This window comes from Balaenoptera borealis (assembly GCF_965194805.1).
Source record: "Balaenoptera borealis genome assembly, chromosome: 8".
NCBI lineage: Eukaryota > Metazoa > Chordata > Mammalia > Artiodactyla > Balaenopteridae > Balaenoptera > Balaenoptera borealis.
This window is the reverse complement of record NC_138865.1, coordinates 10,621,696-10,641,285: the sequence shown is the minus strand read 5'-3', so window position 1 is coordinate 10,641,285 and position 19,590 is coordinate 10,621,696. Positions and strand designations below refer to the sequence as shown.

Below are 19,590 nucleotides of genomic sequence, written 5' to 3'. Positions count from 1 at the left end.
TTAAGCAGTAATTCCCAATTTCACCATCTCCCAAGCCCCTGGTAACTTCTAATCTACTTTCTGACTCTATGAAATGGAATCATACAATATGTGTCCTTTTGTGTCTGGCTTATTTCACTTAGCATAATGTCTTGAAGGTTCATCCATGCTTTACACACACACACACACACACACACACACACACTCTTGGGTTGTTTCCATCTTTTGGCTATTGTGAATAATGTTGCTATCACATTGGTATACAAATATCTATTTGAGTCTCTGCTTTCAGTTCCTTTGTGTCTGTACCCAGAAGTGGAGTTGCTGGATCAGTGGTCATTCCATTTAACTTTCTGAGGAGTCACCAAATTGTTTTCTACAGCTGCTGCATCATGTTACTTTCCCATCAGCAGTGCACAAGGGGTGCAATTCTCCACATCCTTGCCTGCAATTGTTATTTTCCTTTTTTTTTTTTTTTTAATTTTTTTTTATTTTATAGCCATCCTAATGGTGTGAAGTGATGTTTTATTGGGGTTTTGGCTTACATTTCCTTAATGACTAAAATGATGTTGAACATCTTCTTGTGTGCTTATTTGTCATTTGTGTCTTTTAAAAAATGTCTATTCAAGTCCTTTGCTCATTTTTTAATTGGGTTGTTTGTCTTTTTATTGTTGAGTTGTAGGAATTTTTAATATCCTCTGGCTACAAGACTCTTAAATGATCTGTGATTTGCAAATATTTTCTCCCATATATATTCATAAAGATAGTGGTCTGTAATTTTCTTTGTAATGTCTTTGTCTGGCTTTGGTATCAAGGTATTGCTAGCCTCATAGGATGAGTTAGGAAGTGTCCCTCTTCAGTTTTTTGGATGTGTTTGAGAAGGATTGGTGTTAATTCTCTAAACATTTGATAGAAATCACCAGTAAAGCCATCTGGTCCTGAGTTTTACTTTGATGGGAGGTTTTTGATTATTGAATCAATCTCTTTACTTGTTACAGGACTATATAGACTTCCTGTTTCTTCTTGAGTCAGTTTTCGTAGTTTATGTTTCTAGGAATTTGTCCATTTCAACTAGGTTATCTGATGTGTTGGTGTACATATACATTCATATTGTTATTCATATTCTCATAATTCTTTTTATTACTGTAAAGTCAGTAGTAATGTTTCCTCTTCATTTCTAATTTTAGTGATTTGAGTCTTTTTTTCTTTGTACTTATTTTTCATACTTTGTATGATTTCAGTCTTTTAACATTTATTAAGACTTGTTTTATGGCCTGATACATGATCTAACCTGGAGAATGCTACGTGTCCGCTGTGGAAAATGTGTATTCTGCTGTTGTTGGGTGATGTGTTCTGTTAGGTCTAATTGGTTTAAAGTGTTGTTCAAGTCCTACATTATTGAAAATGTGTATGGTAGTCTCCAGCTCTTGTAGAACTATCTATTTCTCCCTTCAGTTCTGTCCATTTTTGCTTCATATATTTTGGGGCTCTGTCATTCGATGTATATACATTTATAATTGTTAAACCTTGATGAATTGAACCTTCTATCAATTTGCAACGTCCCTCTTTGTCTTTTATAAACTTTTTTTTACTTAAAATGTGTTTCATTTGATACTAAATCCACCCCAGCTCTCTTTTGGTTATGAGTTATTTTCTTAGTGATTACCTTAGGGATTGCAATTAACATCTTAAATTTATAATAACCTAGTTTGGGTAATACCATTTTAGTGAGTAATATGCAAATACTCTGCTCCTATACATCTCTATCTCTTGTTTACATTGTTACTGTCACAGATTACATCTTTATACCTGTCTGACCTTTGACATAAATTTATAATTATTTTATGAATTTGCCTTTTAAATTATAGGGAAAAAAGAGGAGTTACAAACCAAAAGAACAATAATATCAGCTTTTATATTTACCTATGTAGTTATCTTTACTAGTGTTTACTTATTTCTTCACATGGCTTTGAGTTACTGCCTAATGTCCTTTTATTTCATCCTGAAGGATTCTTGTAGGATAGGTTTAGTGATAACAGATTTCCTTAGCTCTGGTTTATCTGGAAATGTCTCAATTTATCCTTTATCCTTGATAAATACTTTTGCCAGGTAAAGAATTTTTGGTTGACAGTTTTTTTTTTCTTTCAGCACTTTAAATGTGTCACCCCACTTCCTTTCTGACCTCCATGGTTTCTGATATCAGCTCTTAATCTTATTGAGGATCCCTTGTATGTGACGAGTCACTTCTCTCTAGCTGCTTTCAAGATTCTGTCTTTGGCTTTCAACAGTCTGACTGGGGACTTCCCTGGTAGGCCAGTGGTTAAGAGTCTGCACTTCCACTGCAGAGGGCCGGGTGTGATCCCTGGTCAGGGAACTAAGATTCCACATGCCGCTTGGCACAGCCAAAAAAAAAAAATTTTTTTTTTTGACTGTTATGTTCCTCGGTGTGGATCTCTTTGAGTTTATCCTGCTTGGAACTTGTTGAACTTCCTAGGAGTGTAGATTCATGTCTTTCATCAAATTTGGGAAGTTTTTGGCCATTATTTATTTTTTCTACCCTTTCTCTCTCTCATCTCCCTCTGAGACTCCTATGATGTGGTGTTAGTAAGCTTGATGGTGGTGGTGTAACACAGGTCCCTTATTTTAGCTATTGTACTTTTCAGCTCCAGTATTTCTCTTTGGTTCCTTTTTATAATTTCTCTTTATTGGGTTCCCCCCTTTGTTCATACAGTGTTCTCATTTCCTTTAGTCTTTTTTCTTTTTTTAATTGAAATAGATTTGACATATAACTGTGTAAGTTTAAGATGTAGAACATGTTGATTTGTTACATTTATATAATGCAGTATCATTGCCATTGTAGTGTTACACCTCTAAGACATCACATGATTATCATTTCTTTTTTGTGGTGAGAATAATAAAGATCCAGTCTCTTAGCAGATTTGATGTTTATAATGCAGTACTGTTGTCTGTAATCATTATATTGTGTATTAGATCACCAGGATTTATTTATCTACAGGTGTCAAGTTTGTACCCTTAAACGGCATCTCTCCTATTTCCCTACCCCGCAGCCACCGGTAGCCACCATTCTATGCTCTCTTTTTACAAGTTTGGCTTTTTCAGATTCCACAAGTGGTGTACAGTATTTGTCTCTCTCTATCTGACTTATATCACTTGGCATAATGTCCTCAAGGTTCATCTATGTTGTTGCAAATGGTATGGAAATGAATTTCCACCTTTCTTAGGGCTGAATTCTATTTCTCTGTGTGTGTGTGTGCGCGAACAGTTTTCTTTATCCATTTATTCATTGACAGATACTTAGGTTGTTTCGATATCTTGGCTATTGTGTATAATACTACAATAAACATGGGAGTGCAGATTTCTCTTCAATATCCTGTTTTTATTTCCTTTGGATATATACCCAGAAGTGGAATTTGCTGGATCATATGGTAGTTCTAAATTTTTGAGGAACCTCTGTACTGTTTTCCATAGTGGAAAAGAACATTACCAACTTACATTCCAGCAGTGGTGTACCAGGCTTCCCTTTTCTTCATGTCCTCACCAGCACTTGTTATCTCTCGTCTTCTTGGTGATGGTTATTCTAACAGATGTGAGGTGCTATCACATTGTGGTTTTGACTTACATTTCCATGATGATTAGTGATGTTGAACACCTTTTCATGTACCTGTTGGCCATTTGAATGTCTTCTATAGCCAATAGGAAAAACGTCTATTTAGTTCCTCTGCCAATTTTTTTAATCAGATTTTTTTTATTGAGTTATATGAGTTTTTATATATTTTGGATATTAACTCCTTATCCAGTATATGGTTTGCAAATATAAATATTTTCTCCCATTCTGTAGGTTGCCTTTTCATTTTGTTATTTTTTTTTGCAGTGCAGAGGCATTTTAGTTTGATGCAGTCCCACTTGTTGACTTCTGCTTTTGTTGTTTGCGCTCCTTTAGTTCTTTGACATGATTTCCTTTAGCTCCTTGAGCATAATTAAGACAGTTGACTTTGCCTAGTAATCACAGTGTCTAAGATTCCTCAGGCATAGTTTCTGTCAACTTCTCTTTTTCTTGTGAATGAGTCTTAGTTTCCTGTTTTTGGTATGCTTTGCAATTTTTTGTTTAGAACTGCACATACTCAAGAATTATAAAAGTCAGATTCTCTCCCTCCTCGGGGATTGCTCTTGAGGGCTGCAGTCATCCACTTGTATTTTTTCAAGCTATTTTGGCAAAGTCAGTATTCTTTGTTGCATGTGCTCACTAAAATTTCTTGTTTCATTTTCTCTGCAATCAGCCTGTGACCTGACAGGGATTTCCTTAAATGTCTGGATCTTTTTTAAAAAGGTGGTAAGGGAATATATCTCTTCAAATCTTACAATAGATACCGTTACTGCCCACCCTGGCTCCAGCTGGCCACTGTAGGATAGGGGGATGGTAGGTGGTTCACATCTGCTGCCCTCTTACCAAAGGGCAGCGGCCTCTCCCTTCATCAGGCACTCCCCTGGTTGCTGTAAGTGCCTTATCAGGTTCTGGTGTCCCCATGTAGTTGGCTTTGATTGTTGTTTCCAGCTTACTGGTTGTTTCAGTAGAGGGACTGATCTCTAGCGTTTTCTACTCTACCATTTTCCTTCTTAAAGTCTTTTTTTTTTTTTTTTTTAAAGATAGAAGGGATTCCTCTTCCTACCAGGTTACCTATGACAGTCTTTAACTTCTACAGAAACACACTAATGATTTGAGACATGAAGTAGTGAAAATGATCTGTGACATAGCAGACATTCTGCACTGGTGGGAATAGAGCCACTCATTTTTGAATTAGATGACTGTGGGCCCTCCTATGTCAGACTCCCTGTGAAGAATAAACCTAAGAGCTATAGGATAACCCTCCAGCGTCTCCCTACTGTAAGTATCTCCCTACTGTAAGTTACCATGGTAGCTTCTATTTAGAGTCTCTATACATGCTTTATAAGTTACTGCTTTTATTCTTTGTTCATTTTTACTTTGTTATCTTGGTGTACCCATTTCAGAAGGAACAGGGGAACCTTTAGGCTGCTGGGTAACTGGTTGAATCTCTTCTTCTGAGATATTCTCTGTATCTTCCAAGGTGATGGAGAATAAATGTACTAACGTGCTGTGTTAATGACTTGCAATAACCAACTACTTTGAAGAGCTAAGATCATATGTGGGTAACCTTCTAAGAGTTTATTTTTAACAGAACAGGAAAAAAAATTCTCTTTCAGAGATTTAGGGTCATTGAGTTAATTTGGCTCATTTTCAAACATTCAGAAGAAAAACCTTTCCCCAAATCTGATACCAGTGTGTATTGTTGAAGAGTGAAATATTGCCATCCTACTAAAAGATCAATGAGATGTAATAAAATCTCATTTCAGTAGCAAATGAATGAAACTAATGAATACATTTGCCTTGTATTAATGCTGCTAGTCATATATCAAGCACTCAATAGTTGATTAATTGAACCCAAAAGTAATTAAAACAGTTTTTTGAAGTTGTTTTTATTTCACTAATTTTTTTTTATTAAGTGATCATGACTTATCTCAATCTTTTGCATCTAATCAGAAAAATCAGAGATTTAAGTTTCAAAGGATAGATTTAGCATATTTTCTCTCTTTTTTCAAGTTTGGCTTTAGGAATGTGATGTGGGCTCAATTTTAATTCAGTCCAACACATAACTAGCCATGAAGCACAGCCCTATGTCCTAACAAAGGTCGTGTCAAAGAACAGGAATGAACCTCCAGATTTCGAATTCATTTTCCTTCTTCAGACATTTAATGTCTGTTAGGCTAGAATTTTTCTTTTCTTGAAGATTCCAGGAGGTAAAACTCGTTAATTTCCAGGCTCCTAGTATATCCTCAATAAGTACTTGATTAAATGATTTCTTCCTCTATTAAGTCACATTAGAAATTTCATGTTCTTTCTTTGTCCTGTTGGAATCACTAAACCCAAGTTTTCTCATTTGATTTTCCATATACATGAAGAATTGTTTTATTTCCCCATTTAAAGAAACATTCATGTAGTTGAAATAACTTAATCTTACCTTCTCTTTTTCATTTTTATTTATTTATTTTTCATTTTTAAAAGTTGACAGTAAACTGTAGCAAATAGACAGCAAAGTTGATTAGATGTTAAAAAATGAATTGTTTAACCAGCCCCCACTTAGGTCACGAACATAACCAACATCCCTGTTGACCCCACCCCATCATAATCCCCTCCCCTCTCCTTGCCTTCCTCCTTCCCCAGTAGCCTCTTTTTTCCTACTTTATTTTGTGTGTTTCTTTATATTCCACTACCTAACTATGAATCATTTATAAATAGTTTAGTTTTGTTGTTTTTAATTTTAGATAAGTGGGATCATTTTGGTATATTTTTGTTGTTGTTTTGGCTACTTTGGTGCAACACTGTTTGTGAGATTAGGTCACATTGTGTGTGGCTATGTCCATTCATTTTCATTGATAGGCTGGACTCCATTACGCAAATATCTCACAATTTATCTGTCTTACTCTTGCTGGATATTTAGGTAGTTTCCAGTTTGGGCTTATGAATATTCTTATATATGTATCTTAAGGCTCATAAATACACATTTGTGTGGAATATATACCTAGGGGTGGCATTGCTGGATTTCAGGGAATACATATGTTCAACTATAAGAGTCTGCAGAGTGGTTTTCCAAAGGGCTACCAATTTTCACTCCCACCAGGAAGGTATAAGAGTTTCAGTTGTTCAGTATGATTTGTATGTAGTGGTTTTTCTTTGTAGTTTTAATTTACATTCCCTGATGACTAATGAAGTTGACTACCTTTTCATATGCTTGCTGGCCATTTAGATGTCCTCTTTTCTGAAGTGTCTGTGTGTGAGATATATTTTTTCAAAAATCCACAAGATATTATTATTATTACTACTATAATAATTATTGTTATATACAGTCCATATTCATTTAGATTTACTGGTATATTTATCACTTTCTTTGCTCTTCAATCTTTGCTGACTCTCTAAGGTAGTTTATTCATTTTCATTGATAACATAGGATTCCATGATGTGGATATAGCACAGTTTATCTGTTTTACTACTGATGAGTATTTATTTGGGTAATTTGCAAGTATTGTTTTCTTTGTACCTAAAGAATTTATTTTAGTAATAATCTGCTGGTAGCAAATCATTCTAATTTTGATTGTATGAAATATCTTATTTTGCTTATTCTTAAAGTAAGTTTTCACTGAGTATAAAATTCTGGGTTTGCATTTATTTTTTTTCAGCACTTTGAAGCTGTCTTTCCACTGTCTTCTGACTTTTAATGATGCAGTTAAGAAGTCAGATGTCTGTCTTTGAGGATATACTCTGACTGCTTTTATGATTTTTTTTTAGTATCTTTATTTTTAGATTGTTTTCTCTAGTTTTACTATGATTGTTTCTAGATATGCATTTCCTCTGCTTGAGCTTGCTTAGGTTTCCTTGGGTTTCTTTAATTGGTGGTGGGTTTTTTTTTTCTTTTTTTTTTTAATTACGTGTAATTTTCAGTCTCTGACTCATATATTGATTTTATCCCATTCTCTTCCCCCTCATCCTGGGACTCCAGTTAAACATATGTTAGACCTATTCATTGTATCCATTGTGTCTCATACCCTCTTCCCCCACCCGTTACTCGGTTTCTCCATGCTTCATTGTTGATAGTTCCTTCTGACTTAACTTACACTTTACTGATTAAGTCTAATCTACCATTAAACTCATCCATTGATGCCTAAGTTCTTATTTTATCTTTCAATTCTCTGATTTCTGGCATCTTTTTCAACTCTGTTATATCATGTTTTATAGTTTCCTGTTGCTTCTAAACATTCTTAAATTCAGTATCCATCTCCATGTATGTAGTAAGCATAGCTTTTCTACAATCTATGTCAAATAATGGCAGGGACTCCAGATTTGAAGTCTCTTATTTCTTATCATGTTGTCGTCTCTAAGTGTGCCTCATTTTTATTATTTGCTGAGCATTTTATGAGAGAATTTGCTTTCAGGAATACTTCAAGACCTAGATGATGGTTGCTCCCCCACCTCCTTTGGAGCGTAGCCCTTCGTGAAGGGGAGTGAGATTCAGGGTGTTGGCAGCTGGTTCTGTGCCTCTGGTGGCCACGTGACTCCTCCCATCCTACTTGTCTCTGGCCGGCCTTTGTGGATCTGGCCGACCTTCCTGGGTTGGCATCACCACCAAGGCAGAAAAGGCTCTACTCCCTTCTCAAAGCTCACATTTTCTCCTTATTCTCTGCCTGATAATTAATAACTGTTAGATCTTTGATATTTTTCTAGTGGAAGCATTTTTAATTTTGTCTAAATTTTTAAATTGTCTTTAGCTGGAAAGTTGATCCTGGTCATTTAGTCTGCCGTAGTCAAGCCTGAAGTCACCTTTTCTGTAAGCTTAAATACTCCTGACTTGTCTCCTCCTCTAGGGTCTAGTTTCCATCATTGTTCCATCTTTGTTGCTTTTTTTCCCCCCAAACTCTACATTGTATTTCTCTTCATTTTAAAAAGGGTGACCACATTTATCAAGTTGTTATTTAAAAGTATCCCCCTTCCCAGTAGTTCTCACATTTGTAAGCCACATCTTTTAACAGTTTTGTGTTGCCTATGTTATCAGAATATTTTATGTAATTATTGTTTCTTACTGAGCTCTGTTAGTGAAATGGAAATAAGGTCACTATGTTTGTTTCATCTAGTGATTTATCAAACAAAGAACACTGAGAAACTAGACACAGATAGAGGAGGTAAGGTGATCGAGACAAGTCAAATGTCCTTTCTGTGCTTTAATAAAAAATGGATGTGCTGTTATCAGAGCCAACTAGATATTTAAAGCCAGAGCGGGGGAAGCAGGGTCTGGCATCACCCACAACACAGGCACCACGGCTCCTTGGGAATACTCTGCGTGCCGTGGAGACAAGCTGGCCCTGAATTATGGTTCTTCTACTTCCCAGCCATGTGACCTTGAGTTATGACCCTTTCTGAAACTCTCGTGCCTCCCAGGATAGTAATCTCAGTCTTGCTGGTGTGTGTTGAGCATCCAGCATGCGTGCCTGGCATGTATTTAAGGGCTCAGAAAAGAGTCGTCTTACTCTAGCTTTGTACTTTACAGTCGCTCAGCTATAAAGTTGTTGCTTCTTTTGTTTTGAGATGGAGTTAGTCAGAATCACAAGCTAGGTTGAGTTGAGGCTCATTTCCTGCTCCTGACTTATTTTCTCTTTTAAAGGGAAAATGTGTTTATTTTCAGCTTCTAAGCTTTACTCTGGTGTTGGATTTATCCCCTTAGACAGAAAGGGCTGCAGTAATGTGGAGAAGCAGAGTTTCACAGCCAAATCAGGTACCACATTGACTAGTTTATTACTCCTTTTGCCTGCTTCCTCTAAATTTATGTTAAAATAGATTGCATACTTTCTAATATAGAATCAGTAGAATTTAAACAGCTAGGTTTTTTCCATTTTCATCTTTGATTCATCTTTTTAAGGTTTTGTGATTCCCCCCCCGCCCCCCCCCAAACACACATACTTTTTTTTTTTAGTTTTTTGTTTTTTGTGTTTTTTTGGCTGCTTTGGGTCTTCGTTGCTGCACACGGGCTTCCTCTAGTTGCGGCGAGCGGGGGCTACTCTTCATTGCAGTGCGCGGGCTTCTCATTGCAGTGGCTTCTCTTGTTGTGGAGCACGGGCTCTAGGCGTGCGGGCTTCAGTAGTTGTGGCACGTGGGCTCAGTAGTTGTGGCGCATGGGCTTAGTTGCTCTGTGGCATGTGGGATCTTCCCAGACCAGGGCTCGAACCCGTGTCCCTGCATTGGCAGGCGGATTCTTAACCACTGAGCCACCAGGGAAGCCCCAAGGTATTCTTTTTCACTTTCATCATCATCATAGCTGGTAAAGTAGTGAAGATAAAAATATTTATCCTGCCTCCAAGAGTAGGAAAAAGGCCCCCGTGATATAGGTAGATTCAGGTTGTGGGTTCAGTAACTTGGAGGATAAAACAAAGCAAGCATGTGGACTGCCCCTCTCCTCCCCATCCTTACTGCTCTGCTGACAACTGTCGGCTCTGCCGCTAGGGCACCCTGAGGACTGCTGCACAGAGGTGACTGCTGCACAGAGGTTACTGCTGCTCGCCCCCCAGCCCAGGGATTGGCAGAATCGCACGCAGGCGAGCAGGTAGAGAACACGGATACTTGTACAGCCCGCTGCGTGTCTGTCCTCAAGGGCAGGAGCCTGTGACACAGCTGCCCGCGTCAGTCCAGGAGCTTGGCTGACGTCAGCTGTGAAAGGTAATTGCTTTTTCTTGGCTGGCTAACAAGAGGAAAGTTACTGTGACGAGGACTGTAGGAGCCCTGCTAACCCAGGAGAGGAGCAGGCGGCAGAGTGTGGCCTCCACCCACGCCGCTGACGGTGTGTTCCCTTCCGCGCTGACTAGCAATGCTAATACTTTCGCCAGCCTGCTCCGCAGAGTGTAGGAACGGAGGAAGAATCTTTCTTTCAAGAAACAAGAGGCACAGGGAAATACAAATGGGGAATATTTTTGCTTAGTCATTTAAGTAAGAGGTTGGAGTCCAGGCTGGCTAGAGGTCAAAAGACTTAAGGCCTCCCTGAAGGTCCGGAAGTAGACTTCCCGTCTCAGTGCTACAGCATGTTACTGAAAACAAGGAGAGGAGCTTGAAAGATATGCCTTTATTCAAAAAGGCTCATAGCAAAGCCTGAGTGCCTCTCCTCAAGGTGGTGGTAGTTTCCAGGGCCCACCTCCCGTATTAGGGCAAAAGTAGAGAACGTGAGGAGCCTGCACGCTCAGTGGGAATCTGACTGAGGAGCGCTGAGTTGTACCCCAGTAAAGCTGTGCCTTTAACCGGCACACTTAGGCAATCAGGGCACTCCAGAACATGGCACTTGTGGTTGTCCAGGGGTGTTGAGTCCTGTGTTAGGTGTAAGGAACAGCTTCTCTCTCACCTCTACAGCTATTTATGGTAGGTTGTGACAGATGTAGGTTGTGGCATGTTTGGGGAAGTAAAGCTCTTTGACCAGCTGCACATCTTCAATCTGGTAATAACTGGTAAAGAAGATGGTAAAGATTACCGTCATCTTTATTTGAAAGAGGAGAATTAAACATGTCTCCAGTGACTGAGCTGAGCAGAACCAAAAGGAAGTGTTAAATCTGTCTTGTGACTTCACATGGGTGGAGAGCTAGAAGCACTAGAAGTCTGATGGATGAACTGATAATCGTTGAAGCTGGGTAGTGGGTCTGTGGAGGTTCAACATACCATTGTCTCTACTTTTGTATATTTGAAATTCTCTGTAATAGATTGTTTTAAGCCCATGGGAGATGGCATCTATTTTGTAAAATTAGAAGTATAAAAAGCCAACCTCACACCAGTCAGAATGGCCATAATTAAAAAGTCTACAAATAATCAGTGTTGGAGAGGGTGTGGAGAAAAGAGAACCCTCCTACACTGTTGGTGGGAATGTAAATTGGTGCAGCCACTATGGAGAACAGTATGGAGGCTCCTTAAAAAACTAAAAATAGAGTTACCATATGATTCTGCAATCCCACTCCTGGGCATATATCTAGAGAAAACTCTAATTCGAAAAGATACATGCACCCCAGTGTTCATAGCAGCATTACTTATTGATACAATAGGCGAGACGTGGAAGCAACCTAAATGTCTATCAGCAGATAAATGGATAAAGAAGATGTGGTACATATGTACAATGGAATATTACTCAGCCATAAAAAGGAACAAAATAATGCCACACACACACAAAATAGAATACTACTCAGCCATAAAAAAGAGTGAAATAATGCCGTTTGCAGCAACATAGTGGACCTATAGATTATCATATTAAGTAAGCAAGAGAAAGACAAATATATGATATCACTTATATGTGGAATCTAAAAAAATTATACAGATGAACTTACTTACAAAACAGAAATAGACTCACAGACATAGAAAACAGACTTATGGTTACCAAAGGGGGAAGTGGGGGGAGGGATAAATTAGGAGGTTGGGATTAACAGATATACACTATTATATATAAAATAGATAACCAACAAGGACCTACTATATCGTACAAGGAACTATATTCAATATCTTGTGTGTGTGTGTATATATATATATACACACACACACACACACATAACTGAATCACTTCGCTATACACTTGAAACTAACATAACATTGTAAATGAACTGTACTTCAATTTTTTAAAAATCCAGAAATATTTCTGAAAATTTTAGGGGAAGTTTTTATTAGTTAGAGGTAATAGTATAAATCAGAGAGCTGCCTCTACATCTGTAAGCTAACAAAGTAGGAAATCTATAACTAGATTAAGCCCTACCCTTCATCCCTTTTACATTGAGTCATTCCCACTACCTGGCAGCTAACATAGGGCCAGTTCTTCTTTCTTTTCTTTTTTTAAAAAATACATCCCCCAGGAGCACATTTCTTTATATATACACAACATAATGATAACCGAATACAGTACAGTAAATCCGCAAGCATTTATTGCCTGTTGATTATATGCAGACACTGTACTAAGCCCTGAGGATAGAAGTCATTGACTTCAAAAGGCTTACATTCTAGGAAGGGGGCTAGACATGCAAGTAAAATAAAGCACAGCATGACTACTGAAACAGTAGAACTCTAAAGGATCCAGCCAGCGTGGAGAGGGGGGTTATGAATGCCAGACTCTGTGGAGAGGGGAGGTGTGTGCAGCGGTCTCCTGGCGAAAGTGGTGTCCGAGGGAGGGTTCAAGGATGAATGGGAGTGCCCTGGGGCATGGGCTGCAGCACTGAAGGGGCAGCGGCCAAGCCAGTGGATTAGTGAAATTATGCCTGGTTTGGTAACGCCAGACTATAAGGACTAAGGTCAGTTGTGGCAGGAACTAGAGGTAAACCAGACGGGACGTGAAAATCTTTGTGAAAATCAGGCTGAGGAATCTGAGCTCTGTCTTGGGACTTGCCAATAGGACAGCAGCATGGTCAGAATTACCACCCTGATTTATGGTTTTAAGTGCTGACTTGACCTCATGTGTTTAATCTCTTCCTGTCCTCAAGCTCACGTGTCAGTTACAACATTTTCAGTTACAAGTAACACAGAACTCAACTCACATGGTTTAAACCCAACATGGATGAACCTTGAAGATATAAGCCAGTCACCACAAGACAAATACGGAATGATTCCACTTCCATGAGGTGCCTAGAGTAACCAAATCCATAGAGACAGGAAGTAGAGCGGGGGGTCGCCAGGAACAGGGGGAAGAGGGAGCAGGGAGCTACTGTTTACTAGGTACAGAGTTTCAGTTTTACTTCTGGAGACGGATGGTGGCGATGGTTGCACAAGAGTGTGAAGGTACTTAATACCAGTAAACTGTACACCTAACAATGGTTAAAATGATAAGTTTATCTTATGTATATTAGTACAATACAAAAAAGTACCAAAACAAAATGGCTTAAACCAAACGGAAAACATTATTTCCTAACAGCTTCCTTGGTAGAGCAGCTTCAGACTTGGTTAGTTGTTGATTCAACAGTATCAAAAAGGACCCAGGTTGTCTTCACCTGCCCCCTCCGCCGGCCTCCACCCACCTGCTTCCTCCTCAGCCAACTCCCCTCGTAAGACAACTGCCCCAGTCAGAAATTTCTTTCCAACAGACTCACAGATATGGAGAACAAACTAGTGGTCACCAGTGAGGAGAGGGGAAGGTAGGGGTAGGGGATTAAGAGGCACAAACTACTATCTGTAAAATAAATAAGCTACAAGGATATGTTGTACGGAGCAAGGAGTATAGCCAGTATTTTATCATAACTTTAAATGGAGTATAATCTATAAGAATTTTGAATCACTGTGTTATACACCTGAAACTAATATTATTATAAATCAACTATCCTTCAATTAAGATAAAGAAAATAAACTTCTTTCCAAAAGAGCATCCAAGAAAAGAGACCATCTAAGAGCAAGAAAGGCTTCCAAAATCACATATTCCTCAACATCCCCACTCGAATGTCTAACAGCCATTTCACCTGCAGCACAGCCAAAGCTGAGCTCCTGACGTCCTCCTCCCCGACCCTCTTCTCACCATCTTTCAGTCTCAGTAACTGGCAGTTCATTCTTTCTCCAAACCATTCCTGTACTCAGGCCAAAAACCTTAGAGGCATCTTGGGCCCCTCTCTTTGTGTCCCACCCTGCATCCATCAACAGATTCTTTTGACTCTGCCTTTAAATGTTTCCAGGGTCCAGCTACTCTTCACCACCATGACTCTGCTTTGAGCCACCACCGTCTCTTATCTGGATTATTGCAATAGCTTCTTAACTGGTCTCCCTGTTTCTGCCCTTGGTCACTTATTCACTCATTGAACAAATATTTCAGTGAGTACTTAATATGTGCAGGCATTGCTCCGGGTGCTAGCGGTCCTGCAGGTAAAAATCCCTGCCCTCCTGGAGCTTTCATTCTGTTCTCAAAATAGCAGTCAGAGTGATCTCTTTCAAATGTAAGTCAATCGTGTCACTTCTCTGCTCAGAATTCTTAGATTTATGCTATAGTCTGTACGTGTAGGTGACGATGAGGAAAAGCAACGTTTTAATCTCAGGGTGCCTGTGCCTCTGACGAATGCTGTCATGTCACAGAGAATAGTTCAGTTTGAATGTGAACTTTTAAAGTGCGGAGAAAGAAAGAGGATGAAAAAAATAGTTTCTAGCATGCGGGATTCTAGAAATAGAAAACACTGCATTGAATGACTTCAGAGGCATCTATGTGATAGAGTGATCACTCCAGTAATGATTTCTTAACCACCTACCTCTCATCCTTTTTCCTTATTTTGCTGAATTCTTTGGACAAGTTGAGCTCTCAAAACACATTGAACATCTATTAAATGGATGTACCCCCTCTTGAGTTTTTTTAAATTGAGCTAGGACGTACATGCAATAAATTACAACGTTTTCAGTATACCACTTAATAATGTTTTGCCTGTGTGTGTTCCCATGTAACTTCTAATCCAGATCAAGATATACCATCTTTCAGCACTCCAGAAGACTCCCTTGTTCCCTCTTTCAGTCCATATCATCTTACAAATGTAACCAGTATTCTGACTTGAATCACCGTAAAATTAGTTTTGCCTGCGTCTGAACTTCGCATTGATGAAATCTTTTACATCTGGTTTCTTTCATGCAAAATTAGGCCTGTGAGATTCATCCATGGCACTGCAGGTAGCTCTAGTTCTTTCTTTTTTGTTGCAGTATCATATTCCATTGTGTGAAAATACACAATTTATCCATTCTACTATTGATAGATATTTGGGTTATTTCCTGTTTTGGCTGTTATGAGTAACATGTCTTTTGTTGGCTATAAGCATTCATTTCTCTTTTCACTCTGGGAGTATACTTGCTGGGTCATAGGATATAGAACTTATGCTTACGGATATAGAACTTTAGGAGATAGTGCAAATAATAAAGTGGTTGTACCCTCTGAGGGGTGTGAGATGTCTTCCTGGATCCAGTGGGTCTGAGCTGCTGCCTGACCCATTATTTGTTCATGTTTTTGTCTTCTCCCTGCTCTACCCCAAGCCACGGTGTTGAACAGAAGTAATGATTAGAACACAAAGACAAGGTTGAAATTGTGCAAGACGGAATGTCAGTAATCCTTGGATTAAAAGGGAAATTCTCCAGTGACCTATTATCACATGACACGGTTCTGTTACCTTCATCACATCAGTTTCAGTTCCATTTTCTTAATACTTGAAATTTTTTTGAATGAGGTGGGAAACAAAACACGGTAGGAAACCCTATTCCTAAATAGTAAATGTTTGGGCTACAGAATTAGGCAAGACTGGAGGGGGCTTAGCAGTGATCTGATTTCATGCACATACTGATCGCTAGGAATACAAAGTGACGAACAAGATACATAGAGCTTCCACCACGTGGGGAGGCCGACCGGCAATCGCAGTGCACCGTGGGGAGAGCCGTGGGGAGGAGCACGGTAAAGAGAAAAGCCAGCATCTTCCTTTACGTTACACACACGAAAACCACAACACTACTGCGCCAGAGGTGTGGGGTTTCCACACGTCACGCAGCTCTGCACCACCAGCCGGGTGGCCTACCGTTGCCTCGGTTCTGACACTGTCTCCCTGGAGGTGGCATCAGACTCCACAGGTTACGGGTCAGTCCCGCGGGAATGACCCCACCTCAGATGCCAATTGCAAATCTAGGTTGTCACTGTGCTTCTGACCGACGAGCTCCAGATCAGAGGATCCCACGAACCCCCTTGGGTTCGATCAGTTTGCTAGAGGGCACAGCATGAGCCAAGCCTGGAAGCTAGGTAGAGCCAGACACACTGGGAGCTTTTAGAAAAGTTAAATCTTCACTGGGGCTGAAGCATAGTGTTTCAGGGGAGAATAGTAGCAAGCAGTGAAGCCAGAAATATAATCAGATATCAGACCATGAAAAGCTCTAAAATAATAGCAGCAGCCAGTTGGTTCTGGAGGAATTGGCTTTTTCCAGACTTCCGACTAAGCACATATCAAGGACTATCTCATTTAATATTCAGTATCCTTAAAACATAGGTACGTTATTATAGATGATAAAATGTAATTAAGTAATTGGCCAAAGCTACAGCCCTTAAAATGACAGGTCTAGACCTTAAATCCGTATCTTTTGAATGATCAAAAGCCCATTCTCTTAGCCACTCGTATAGATAATACCACGTAAGCCACGCTTTATCCTCCTAGGAGCTCAGCTTCTTAAATGTGATCGTGTTTTATTATAGCGGCACCATTTAGGATGATGATTCCTTTTAAAGAAAAAACTTCACAGACCTTTAGTATTGACTTAAATCAGCTAGTGTTCCTTAAATGGACGCAAGTATAAAACTGACATAAACTCCTGGTACTTACACTGCTCGTATATCAATGTAAGTATACCAATTAATACCCCCCCCCAAAAAAATATATATAAAGTGAATAAAATGCACATTAAGTAGCACTAATTTAATGTCACTGATGATGATTGGTGAAAATCGTTGCTCTGGATGAGTGAGTGGCACTGACACCTCGCTTGGTCAGGGCACCCTGGCTGCCGGCGGCTGTGGGAACTCCACTTCCCATACCTGACCTCTTGTTCAACCTTCCAGGAAACCGTAACGCCGTCTGGCTTCACTTGGAGTGTGGACATCTCACACATTAGATCCACCACTTCCCGTTCACCTATAACACCTGAAGCTGTGCTGCACGGTACCCACACGATTGTGAACCCACAGGCTCGGAAATACAGTTTATGTGTTTTTAACGCAACTTGAATTCAGAATGTTTTTAAATTTCCGAACTTAATGAAATGAGATTCGATCTGGAAAGGACTTTGGTCTGTGAATGAGAGTGGGAGAAGGAGGACTGCTAGGAGGGGCACGTGTGCTGGCTTTTGAGGCCTGCTAAAGTAATGCTTAGTAAGAGACTCTTCTGACTTTTGTTTTTCTGCTTCTTCACAGGGGTTGGCACCAGGAATTATTACAGAAAGATTGGCTACAGATTGCAAGGTCCGTACATGGTAAAAAATCTAAAATAACCGCCACACCAGCGCACCTTGATACGTATCCTCCCTGGCAGAAAACAGAGATTCAGGATGTCTTGAACACTCAGCACAGAGGCTGAGCGAAGCACATGGACCTCCCTGACCCCCTGACAAGGAGCCTCCCCCTCGCCCTCCCGCTGGAGCCACAGAGACTGGAAGCCGCGCTCAGGGCCGGGCCGGGCGTCTGCTGACCAAGCCCACGGAGACTGGGCGCTCAGAGCCCCCGCACCGCGCCCTCCTGCATGTTCTCAAGACGTCCCTTCCGTTTTCGAGGCTTAAGTCCTGTAACCAATTTCTAAATTCTGCATGAGGACTGCAAGTGACCTAACCATGACTCAGGCACAGTGACAAAAGCAAACTGATCAACTCATTTGAACTGACGGTTCATGAACTAAAAACTGGCTATGTCATTTGAGGAGGACACTTAGTTTCCTATCAGCAGGTTATTTATATCCTGTACAGACAAAACGCCAGGTTGGGACATGTGAAAACTGTCACGTTAATCTCTGACCTATAACTACATATGCCTTCCAGCACAGGTCAAGAAAATGAGCTTTTGTTTTCATGGACATCATTCTGGTTTGAAATAACAGTGTGATGGGGAGAAAAGAAGCGAGATTGTAGGCTTGTGTTTCAAGCTTGAAACCAGCCTTTCTCATTTGGGCGTCTACCATCTATGAAGGGCCATTACAGACATCCATTTACAGACATCCATTTTTTTCACATTTTTAATCGTCTGTACTTTGCACACTCTTGACAGTTGCAAAACACCGTGGGCAGCACTTTCGCCCGGAGAGGCGTTTGGCCTCCCCATTGGTCTGTCCTGAGCAGGCAGAGTCTGCTGTGCATGTGTCTGGGTTTGGGTGACGTCTGTGGACGTCAAGAGGCACATCCACAGGAGCTGTTCCCTGCATTTTAATTCTTTAAATGGATTTTGGTTTGTTTTAAATGGAGAAAGGTCAGGGTTAAACTTTTTTGTGAAAGCAAAAAAAATGGAAAATAGGCCCAAATCTAAAAATAGGAAAAAGACTGGCTTTTTCAAAGTTTCATCTTTATAGAACTGCCTCTATGTAACTTCCAGGTAATCTACTAAGGAGACTCAGCCTGGAGAGGGTCAGTTCTTAAGAACATGGCTTAACCCTGCATCCCTTGGCTTCTGTGGCATTTTACAAAGGTTTATTAAATGGAATTGATTCTTCTAAAGGTTTGAAAAATAAAATCTTCAACATACAAGGAAGAATCACGAAAGGTTTTTTTCCTCTCCCTGTAAACGCAGTGACATTTGCCATGAGTTTACAGGTTTGGGTTTCCTGCCTGTGGCACTGTTTTTGTTTCTTCCTGGGTGCTGTTTGCCATTTTGTTAAACTGCTACAAGGCAAATGGCATTGACTTCCTGTGGGCTCGCTGTGGCACTGCAGAGGCTTTCTGTGAGTGCTATTTAAGGAATTCAGCTACTTCTCAATTTTGAGCCAAACTGACGATGACAGCCTAGAAAGACAGCCTCTCAGATAACTGAGGAACTGCCCCAGAGAAGCGTGGTTTTCAGCACAGTTTTGGGGGGGAAACACATCAGCACATACACAGCGAGTCAGTATGGTCTTGGTACCTGGGAAGGAAGTCTTGTCGTGGAAGGAGTATCAGCATTGGCTTCCCAGCCAGAGAGGCATTTAATCTTTGTGTTTAACGTGGACATTCTTCTAGTCAGTGTGCCCTTTTCTTTAATAATTAAAGCAGATATACAGTGTATGTTTGATAGGCCACAAACAGGCTGTTCTGTTCAGCTTCAGATTCAAGTTAACTCATGGATAAGCCAGAATGACTTCCCCAGACCTCGATATGCGAACATTTCTTTTACCAAGCCTTTCTGCCGCCAGAAGCTTCAGCTTCTCCCCTCACTGCCAAGCACTGTCCCTGGCATGTGCGGTGCCTGGCGCCTCCACAGCCTGGCTGGCCTGGCTCGCCTAGAGATACGTGCGCCTGCGCAAATGGACCACCTCGTAAGGAAGATCAGTTAGACAGGATCCTGTCGGCCCCCG

General features: G+C 40.2%; 1 protein-coding gene across 1 annotated transcript in view; it reads left to right on the top strand.

Moving 5' to 3' along the window:
* The window catches only part of ELP3 (elongator acetyltransferase complex subunit 3), a 106,735-nt gene extending 87,948 nt beyond the window's left edge, over positions 1 to 18,787 (top strand). The window contains exon 15 of the mRNA XM_082402849.1: positions 17,472 to 18,787. Within this exon, the coding sequence (XP_082258975.1) occupies positions 17,472 to 17,548 (77 nt within the window). The 3' untranslated portion in view covers positions 17,549 to 18,787. The remainder of the gene's footprint in view (positions 1 to 17,471) is intronic.
* The last annotated feature ends 803 nt before the right edge of the window (positions 18,788 to 19,590 follow it).